General features: G+C 46.4%; 5 protein-coding genes and 1 non-coding gene across 6 annotated transcripts; 2 read left to right on the plus strand and 4 right to left on the minus strand.

Annotated features, from left to right (window-relative positions):
- The first annotated feature begins 340 nt into the window (after positions 1–340).
- METBIDRAFT_29739 (uncharacterized protein) lies at positions 341–1543 on the plus strand. Its single transcript, XM_018855470.1, has 2 exons — positions 341–1402; positions 1425–1543. The coding sequence occupies exon 1, from the start codon at positions 573–575 to the stop codon at positions 1248–1250; it is 678 nt and encodes a 225-aa protein (XP_018713696.1). The 5' UTR covers positions 341–572; the 3' UTR covers positions 1251–1402; positions 1425–1543.
- METBIDRAFT_t74 lies at positions 1488–1569 on the minus strand. The gene has a single exon. It is a non-coding gene; the product is annotated as a tRNA-Ser (tRNA).
- A 912-nt stretch (positions 1570–2481) lies between these two features.
- Positions 2482–3144, minus strand: METBIDRAFT_36458 (uncharacterized protein; the record flags this gene model as incomplete). Its single annotated transcript, XM_018856741.1, has 1 exon — positions 2482–3144. The coding sequence occupies one exon, from the start codon at positions 3142–3144 to the stop codon at positions 2482–2484; it is 663 nt and encodes a 220-aa protein (XP_018713697.1).
- A 704-nt stretch (positions 3145–3848) lies between these two features.
- On the minus strand, positions 3849–5534 carry METBIDRAFT_102096 (uncharacterized protein). The gene has a single exon (XM_018853712.1). The coding sequence runs from the start codon at positions 5158–5160 to the stop codon at positions 4330–4332; it is 831 nt and encodes a 276-aa protein (XP_018713698.1). The 5' UTR covers positions 5161–5534; the 3' UTR covers positions 3849–4329.
- METBIDRAFT_76275 (uncharacterized protein) lies at positions 5221–5907 on the minus strand (the record flags this gene model as incomplete). The annotated part of the gene is made up of 1 exon (XM_018858503.1): positions 5221–5907. The coding sequence occupies one exon, from the start codon at positions 5905–5907 to the stop codon at positions 5221–5223; it is 687 nt and encodes a 228-aa protein (XP_018713699.1).
- Positions 5908–6776: 869 nt separating this feature from the next.
- On the plus strand, positions 6777–8027 carry ISC1 (inositol phosphosphingolipid phospholipase; the record flags this gene model as incomplete). Its single annotated transcript, XM_018859402.1, has 1 exon — positions 6777–8027. One exon carries the CDS (start codon positions 6777–6779, stop codon positions 8025–8027), a length of 1251 nt encoding a protein of 416 aa, XP_018713700.1.
- Between the last annotated feature and the right edge of the window lie 1268 nt (positions 8028–9295).

Below are 9295 nucleotides of genomic sequence, written 5' to 3' on the forward strand. Positions count from 1 at the left end.
TAAGCATCCGTTTGTGCTCAGCGGTCGGCTCAGGACCCATAACCTGTTTGTATTTCTGCTTGAGTACAGGATATTCCAACTCAATGTCCTGTCCACAAGTGGTTCCCAACTGGTACAGTTGAGATATCGGATTCGACATGATGTACTAGCGTGTGGAAATAAACCTTTATTTAGGAAAAACTAAAACCACTTTTGTGTCAACTGACCTTCTAAAAAGATCTCTAGAGGGAATTCTCTTCCCTTCATATACTCGTCGTGCTATTTGGTTCCGGGTAAGTGGTGCGAACTTTAATGTCTCATTTGTCACATGATTAATTAGGGCTAAGCGTCTAGTTCTCACACAAATCGTGGGTGTGCATATAACGCTTTCGCTGCTCAGGCTTCACGCGACATGAAAGTTGACTTTATGCCCATACATAGTCTTCTTTGCCATAGACGTGAGCTCTCCACTCGTCTGAGGTAGTTATAATTCTGATAAATCAAGGAACTGAACTCTCTCAAACCGGAATTCTGTTTTTCTGAAATAGCCACAGCTTCCCCCACGAGCACACAGTCTCTATTATCACTTAGCAATGTCACAGCCAGAACTTATGGACAAGGAGAAAGACACTCACATGGCGGATCGGGACGATGAGCTTGACGAGGAATTTGATGATGAAGATACTCACATGGACGTGGTGCCTGGGATTTCCGGGTCCGCAGAAAATACTGCCAACGGCCAAGATCCGGCACAGGCGAAACTGGGAGTAGCCGCTGCCGCCGGCATTCCCACAGGCGACCTCCCAGAACTAGCGAAAAAAGACAAAACCCTTCAAGAAATGCTCGAGCTTGTTGCAGGTGACTTTGCGCCGATTATTCCTGATGCAGTGACGGATTACTACCTCAGCAAAAACGGATTTGAATCTGCAGATGTGCGGGTCAAGCGGATCTTAGCACTTGCCACCCAGAAATTCATCTCCGACATTGCGCAGGATGCATACGAATTCTCACGCATCCGGAGCTCCTCGGCCGTATACAATTCGGCCAATCCACAGCTAAGGGCGAAGCAGCTATTGCAGGGGCAGCAGTTTGCCAACCAGCAAAGCACAGGTGCCAACGGGAATTCTGAGGGCACAGGTGAACCTCAAACACAGCTGTACGCCAGCAACGCTGGAAATCAGCAAGGCAAAATTGTGCTTACTATGGAAGATTTGAGTAACGCCCTCAGCGAGTATGGTGTAAACACCTCCAGGCCGGATTTCTACAGGTGATCTTATATTTAACCGTATCCAGCGAGGGGGGGAAAGCAATTGGCTTGGTGATTTGGGGTGGAGGGAATGCCTTCAGGTTCTCCAGAAGCAGGTTCACACCTCACAGGAGAATACATTTTGAGAAGATGAATATGACCTATGGGCGGCTTATCATTTCTATACGTAATTTACATTGTCAATCAACACATGCAACAGAAAGAAACGTTCAACAAACTGTCTGGAGGTAAAAAAGAATATCGACAACTGCAGGATTCGAACCTGCGCGGGCAAAGCCCAAAAGATTTCTAATCTTTCTCCTTAACCGCTCGGACAAGTTGCCAGTTTCATGCTCGAAATACTCCTTAGTCATATATAATGGCTAGTTTATACATTTCACAGATGGCATCAAAGCAATCGAGGACCATGTAAATGAATCGGACGTGATTATTAACTTCAGTCCAATAGAAGTGGGCCCCACCAATTGAAGTGGCATAATATCTTTCCCAGGCTGTGACTAATGGAAGGGGACGGGCCGAGCTAAGACACTTGGTACGTAGCTGGGAGCTGTTTAAAGGTTTTTTTTATATATTAGCTATATAGTTTTGCCCCTTTAATCAGATGAATCTATCAAAAAAAAATACTTTCAAATCAGAAGATCCTACCAGAAAATATTTGGGCTCTATATTTCCAAAATCAAATACATGACTGCCCCGACAGTGATTGACAGGAGCAGGAGCGTTTTCTTGTACTAGACACGTGTTTAGTAGTAGGCCGCAGGCTCTTTTGTAATAATGCCGTAGCTGTTTCCATATCTGAGATTGCCACAAAAAAAAGCTGATTTTATCATAAGATTTCATGAAAGCCGCTCGCTTGATGACGTCCATTCAGATGATGTACGTACGCTAGACCGGCCAGCAGATACCTCAGCATTCCAGTTTCATCTTGCTCTAGAAACTCATCCCAAGTTATGGGTTTCAATTTCCAATTCTTTCACAAACGCTACAGTTTTCGACGCACTAGCCAAGGTTTAGAGTGTCTGAACCAACCTGAGATTTCTGTAACATTGAATTTTGAAGCTGGTCTCCTCAAATCTCAAAAAAATGTCCTTCACAGCTCTTAGACCCTATTTGATGGGAAGCGGTAGACTGTTCTAAATAGCGCACAACGCGCGATCTTCTTATTGTCAATTAGCAAAACCATTATCTACTTCAGGCGCCTAAGCATTGTATGCACCAGCCGCAAAGTTTTTCACTTATTCAGTTAAGCTGTTCAATCTTGGAACACACAAGTACCCCTCGAAAAAGCTGAATGTCATCCACGCAAGCTTCGTAGGCCAAGGCATTCTATACTTCACGGTCTTTGGCCGAACAAGAAACAACATTTCAAGTAAATGTATAGCGTACATTGCTCCGGCAATTGGGAGAACTCTTTTTTCAGCAAACACCAAGAAAGATTCAACGCCTGGGGAATTCTGTGAAAAAACGAGTCCAAGCACCGAGCGCAAGAAATCTCTTTTGATGTAAGTAGCCACTGAAAGCGCAGCAAACGCGTACGCCACAAACGGAGTCACGGTTTTTGGGGGCAATATTTTGGTGATTTGTTTATGCGAAAAGCCTTGCTTTTGGGCAGCGTGTTTCGCCATGGCAATGAGCTTGGCCTTGATGTCCAGCATTGACTCCACACGCAAACCTTCTCCGTCATCAACTGAGTTCCACTCGAGTTTCAAATCTTGTTCCATGCCATTTTTAGCTTTGTATTTTAAAGCCAACTCGTCCACAGTGACATGGGCGATGTGAACACTATGAACATCAATGTTGCTAAGGCGTTCTTTGCCATACACGACCACGTAATCCACGAGGGCCAAGTGGTGATCTTTGTTCATGTGATTTTTGATTCTGTACGCTGGGTCTGTCATTTTAGCAAAATTCGTTGTGGGTTCGTATAGATTCAGACGTGGGCATGAGTTAGATTGCCTGGGGAAAATGAAGGTATGTAGGTGCGGAATTCGCAACGCGTAATAATGCCGTGCCTATGCTTTTTAACGAAGTCAACTCTCCGTTCTCTGACATATCTTTCGGTGTATAATCAAAATGTCTTTTTCTTTTATATGACTAAAAAACTCGATTAGACATTTGATTCAATAGGTCAGATCCTCATCGTGCGTGATACAGCACTGAATCAGCGAGTGATCGAGATGGAGTTCTTGAAACTAAGAGACTTGAAAAAAATGACTCAGTACGTGTTTTCAGAGCCAACGGAATGTATTTGCTCTATTTTCGTGTCTCAGTGCCCCGATCGAAGAATTTACAACTCAATAGATTAAGGAGTCGACTGAATTAGGATAAACCATCCAGTGAATTCCGTGTTCGGACTTGTTTCCACTCGGGAAATGCATACAAGAATTGTCCAATAATTGCTTTGTCAGTTCCGCACTATTCAAAGACAACGCATTTGTTGAGTATAATATATTAATTAAAGGGTATTAATATCACGCATTAGTTCAAGAACCCACGTCTCAAGCTATTGGTCAAAATTCTTGTCCAAGTGGCTATATAACTTCTTGTCTATCCTTGTAAATTGAATTAGCATACGCTCTTTACTTGCAGCTTCAATCCTTTCATTATTAGGTTGCGAGAAGATGTATAAGATATGTCAAAAAAAAAAAATTCAAAAGATATTCAAAGCATTTCAACGAGGATAGTGACTATTTGTGTGGAAGTTCGACACTCGCATTCAAATTCTCGCAATGGACTACAAAAAACAGGCTTCTTCCCTTGAGCGGGAGATGTCAGTCATGATTTAAACAACTACTGCTGCATAGATATATTTGCTGTCTCTATCTCTTCGAACTTTTGGTATAGTAATTGTATACTATACTGTGATAATTCTGCGAAAATCTTCTATAAATCAGCGTTGATTTATATTCATTACGATCAGCACATTTCAGATCGAGTTAAAAGATCATCATGATAAGTCGATTTGGGAGAGCTAAAGCGGACGCCAGTGGATCAAAATGCTGGCGTAAGCTAGGCGATCTTCCAATTGTTTTCTTTTTGTACCGCCCTTTGAGACGCTCATGATATTTGGGTAAATGAGCAGCTTAGACATCGAGTCGGTATGGCTCACTCCACTCCAACCAATTCCGAGAGGCCACGTCTTCGAAATAGGAGGTATTGGTCACGCAGCGATTTTTACCTAGCTTGAAGTGCTCATAGAATAGTGCACCAAGGTGCTCCTCGTCTGCCACTGAAGACTTCACAGCTTCCCACTCCTTCTCGATAAACTCCTTGTCCTTCGACACATACTTGACTTTTCTGGTTCTGGCCTGAGGGAAATAAAGCATGCGGTTGCTCACTTGCAATTGAACCTTGCCCCCGCTATTAGCCGAACAAGTGATGGTCTCTTTTTCTGCCCGTTGGGAACTTAAGGTGACACCCAATACTGCCTTGACGGATAACGCGGCCAAGTCGAAAATGCGGTTGACTCCCGGGACGAATTTTATTTTGTAAACCTGGGACACTTCTCTTTCCACGGCTGCCTGCCCGCTTGAATTCTCAGCAGATAATGTGACAAGGGGAAAAAAATCCGACCCAACAGAATAGATGTTGGACCCCAAGTCGATCTCTATCATGTTGATAGTTGATTTCTTGGTGATTCCAAGAAGCTCTTTCCCCGTAGAGAGAAGGTCACGTGCCTTCGGCTCTGCTAGCACGAGGATTGTTTTGCTGTCCTCAAGAAAGACGGCCGTGGTCAACGCAATGATGTCGTCGCTCGTGTGCGTCAAATGCGTCCACAAGTACGAGTCGACCAACGCCTCTTTGGAGGCAAAGCTCTGCAAGTTTGGGTAGAGCTTTCGCCCGTTGACCTCCATGGGGCCAATGTTGGCAGAAATGGTGGTCAAGCAAAAACAAAGAAGAACTGTGAATTTCATGACGAAGGCTCGATGAAGAAAACAAGCAGCATGCGCCAGTTTCTGGTTCCAAAAAAAAAATCAGTCGAGGGCGTCCCGGAGCGCTTTTCTTATGCGCTTCAAGAACACCACGAGCATACCGCTTTCGTTGAGTTCGCGCTCCATGGTGGAAATGGTGTCGGCTGGCAACGCCGGGTCGGTGGCCAAAACGCGGTATAAATCGTCGCCCACATATAGTTCCACCAGAACATCAAGATCGATTTCATTGGCGTCGATGTTGGTGAACTTGAACCGCAAGAGATCCTCGTCCACCGACTCCACCCTGAGCCCCACGTACATCTCGAATTTGGTCGCCTCGTCCTCGTCCTTCTCTGCCTGTGAGTCCAAGCTTGAGCGGGTGTACCGCAAAGAGTCTTTCAAGCTGTCCACGTGGGCGCGTTTTGCATCGACGGCGGCCCGCAAGGACGCCCTGGAATTCTGCGCCTTTTGGAGGTCCTTTGTTAGGCTGTTGACCATGCTCTCGGTGGCCCTGAACTTGGCCAAGCCGGCCTCGATCTGGCCTGCGACCGCGCCCCGCTTTTCCTGTGCGTCGGCGATTTCCGCCCGGAGTCTGTGCGCCGCTTGCTCGAGCCGCCGGACATTTTCAGTATGCCGTTTTTTTTCGGTCTGGAGCAACGACTTTTTCTCTAGTATGAGGTGCTCGAGGCGGGCGGTGAAAGCGGCGAGCTCGCCCCGCACGTTGCGGAAATCTTCCATGGGCTGAGCCATATGCGCCGCATGCATCGGGGACCCTTTCTGTGGAGTGGAGGGTTATGGTTGGAGAAGATGGTGTTTGTTTGTTTGTTTGGGTTCCTGGGGTGCACGGGTGTGGGGTGCACCTCCAGTGGCCTAATATGGGGCCGGCTTGGTTTGAGCCAAGCGCTGCGGCTGGCTATTAGGACACCGGTGAGAAATGAGCATCTGTATGCTTGGACAGTCAATGGGGCGCCACATTCCATTTTTTGTCTGCAAGAGGCAAGCTGTAGTTACACGTGCAAATCCCGGACAAAAGGGCGGATCCCAATTCCAAGCGGCGTTTTATGGTATGCCCATTTCATGGGGGAAGGTGCACCACGATTCCTGCCCATGCTGTCGTCTATTTTTTTTTATGCAAGCAGCCGGGGCTCTGAATTCAGCTATAGGGGAGCAGCCTGGCCATTTTCATGAAAACAGGCTTTAATGGCTGCTTGCCAATCAGAAACAGCTGTACCAAGCAATCGATGCGCAGCTCGCGGAACAGCAATCGATGCGCAGCTCGCGGAACAGCAATATATGCCCTATTGAAGGGCCCCGGCACTACAGAAGCTCGCCACACCAGACGCCATTTCCGTCCCCGAAAAAGACGCCATTTTAGTTTCCGCTTTTAAAAAAAGGACGAGGCCCGATGCAGTACCCCTGGCCAGCCTTAATAGTCCACTTGCAAAACAGAAGCACGAAGGTGAAACGTCTGTGGTTTTTGGTGGTGCTGGCCTGCATAACTTCGAGGGTCTGGCAGCTCCAGCATCTCGCACCCAAACCCGCGCTCACAGACCCGGCTCCAGATCTTGGGTTTCTCCCCATAGTCAATCTTCGACACACCCGTCTTAGGCAGCCACACAATGGACAGCAAGCCGGTGAAACTTCTCACTTTCAACTGCTGGGGCCTTAAGTATGTATCGAAGCTCCGTAGACCGCGGCTCCGCGCCATAGCAGAGAAACTAGCACACACCGACCACGACGTCGTGGCGCTCCAGGAAATCTGGGTCGAGGAGGACTGGCAGTATATCGAGGAGACGTGCCTGGCCAAGTTTCCGCATCGCCGCTTTTTCAAATCGGGCATCGTTGCAGGGCCTGGACTAGCGCTTCTTCTGCGAGTGCCCATAGAGAGCACGTTTTTGTATAGGTTCCCGATAAACGGGCGGCCCAGCGCGTTTTTCCGCGGCGACTGGCTAGTGGGCAAAAGCATTGCCGTGACGATCTTGGGGTCTCACGTGCCGGGCGCCCGCCAGCTTGCCGTACTAAACAGCCATATGCATGCGCCGTACAAGCAGCATGGAGACGCGTCTTACTCCACTCACCGGGCATGCCAGGCATGGGACTTGCTGAAGCTCGTGAAGGTTTTGCAGCGTGCCGGGTATGCGGTTGTGCAGGTGGGCGACTTGAACTCCAAGCCAGGCTCCTTGCCCCATAAACTCTTCACCCAGGAGGGCGGGCTCTCGGACTCCTGGGAACTGCTCCACGGCGAGAACACTCTTCCGAACGACGAGATTGCACTTTTGAGTCCGCACGAGCAAATCACGCGAGGCGGAATCACATGTGACTCCCGTCTCAACACATGGCGGGCCCACAGGGAGCCCTGGGAGGCGTGCCGCTTGGATTATGCGCTTATCGACCGGAGAGCGCTTACGCCTGTGGCGGCAGAGGTGCTTTTCACGGACTTGCTAAAGGCACCGTACTCGTGCTCCTACTCGGACCATTTTGCATACAGCGTGACGTTGCACTTGAAAGACCAGCAATACCTGGAACCAGTTGCGTCTAAGACTGAGCTTGCCAAATTGTACGGGGAGACATTGAGCGAGCTCCAGACCTACATTGACCACACCATCCCATTCCAGAGCAACTGGCGCAAACTCCACTTTTTCGCCTCGCTCGTTGCCGTGGTGGTGATTCTCGTGGGCATTGCATTTGCTTCCGCGGTACAACCGTGGGTATCTGTGCTCTTGGCTTTGGCCAGCACTCTCATTGCAGTCACTGGCGTGGTGAATGGAATGATCTGTTTTCTTGGTGTGCGCTCGGAAAAGAGGGCGTTGCTCGAGGTGAAAATGGAGGTCGAGGACTCTTTGCGGGGAATTCAGCGTGGGACAAGCTAGAAAGTCTGGTCCACCCAATGGCTTTAACTTGGTCTTCACATATTGCATCAAAGCATTTACTGCATTATGAAGGAACATCACAGTGTATATCTTGTAACGACTGGTATAATCGGTAAAGGAAAAAGAGTGGGAATAAATGGTAATCCAGTTCAAAGTTAATGAAAATCATTGTATCAATGCCTCTACTGAATATAGCTGCAACTAGCTGTAGGATATTATCATGAAGGTATACCAGTGGGACAAGACTCATTTTTCGCAGTCAACTTGCGCATAGGGTTCCCCGCTCGCTTGAAAACTCATCTTTCCCAATATTCTGAGCACACATGTTTAATTTTTTTTCTTTGGTAAAAACCCTCTAAAGCTTGCACTTATATCGATATTTTCTACTAAAAATTTTGCAGAACACACGAGATTTAATTTTTTTAAATCCCTTTTTTTTCTTTCGCTTTTATATCCGTGGGGAGTAATTTTTTCCAATAAGAAAAGACGGATAGCACCTCGAGCATTTTTATCAATGTTTGAGAACATTTTCAAAAACACGAATAAGTTCTTGATAAGGCGCTTGACCAGAACTTCTTTTTCTTCACTTCACAAGCCTATTCATTTTCAATAAGGACAGAGTTCGACTACCCACAAAGCGCGCATCAGCCAATATGGTTTCTTCCAACATGGTTTGTTTTTATTCTTGGGTTAGTTTTCCTTTCAGCAAAAGCAAAAAAAATTGACGTGCTTTAACAACATTATGAGCATTTAATATTCTGCCATAGACAAGTTGATCCATATAACTTTGGTGTTTACATTCGAGACATTCTTTCAGAATGGAGATTGTAACTCAAAGTATACCTCAGGCTTCTTGACGATGATTAAATTACAAGAGTTTCAATTCGAATTTTTGATTCCGTTAGAAGAGCTGTGCAAATCATGGATTATGCCGTTGTCGGGCACATAAAAATTCAGGAACCCTGTGGTCTTCCGGAGCAAAATGTACATAAATTTTTTTTACAAGGTACTACGAAGGGTTCCAAAATCAAGAGTCTGGATTTTAGGAAATTTGTTGTTGAAGGAGTAATGCAAAGCGCTTGCAAGCAAATTCAGACTCTGCGAACTTTTTGTTCTCATCTATTGTATTCTCGTCAGCTAAAAAAAACAAAGACTTTGAATATGTCTGAAAAATCTGATCAAAGAAGCAAACCTCTGGAATAGTTACATAAAGCTTTTCAGGAGTTCAATTTTTTTTTTTCGTAGATTCATCTTTTTTTTTTTTTTTT

Source organism: Metschnikowia bicuspidata (assembly GCF_001664035.1).
Source record: "Metschnikowia bicuspidata var. bicuspidata NRRL YB-4993 chromosome Unknown METBIscaffold_1, whole genome shotgun sequence".
Lineage (NCBI taxonomy): Eukaryota > Fungi > Ascomycota > Pichiomycetes > Serinales > Metschnikowiaceae > Metschnikowia > Metschnikowia bicuspidata.

Bases quoted from the DNA above. Each gene is read 5' to 3' on its own strand.
- METBIDRAFT_29739 (XM_018855470.1), top strand. From the start codon at position 573: ATGTCACAGCCAGAACTTATGGACAAGGAGAAAGACACTCACATGGCG.
- METBIDRAFT_102096 (XM_018853712.1), bottom strand. From the start codon at position 5,160: ATGAAATTCACAGTTCTTCTTTGTTTTTGCTTGACCACCATTTCTGCC.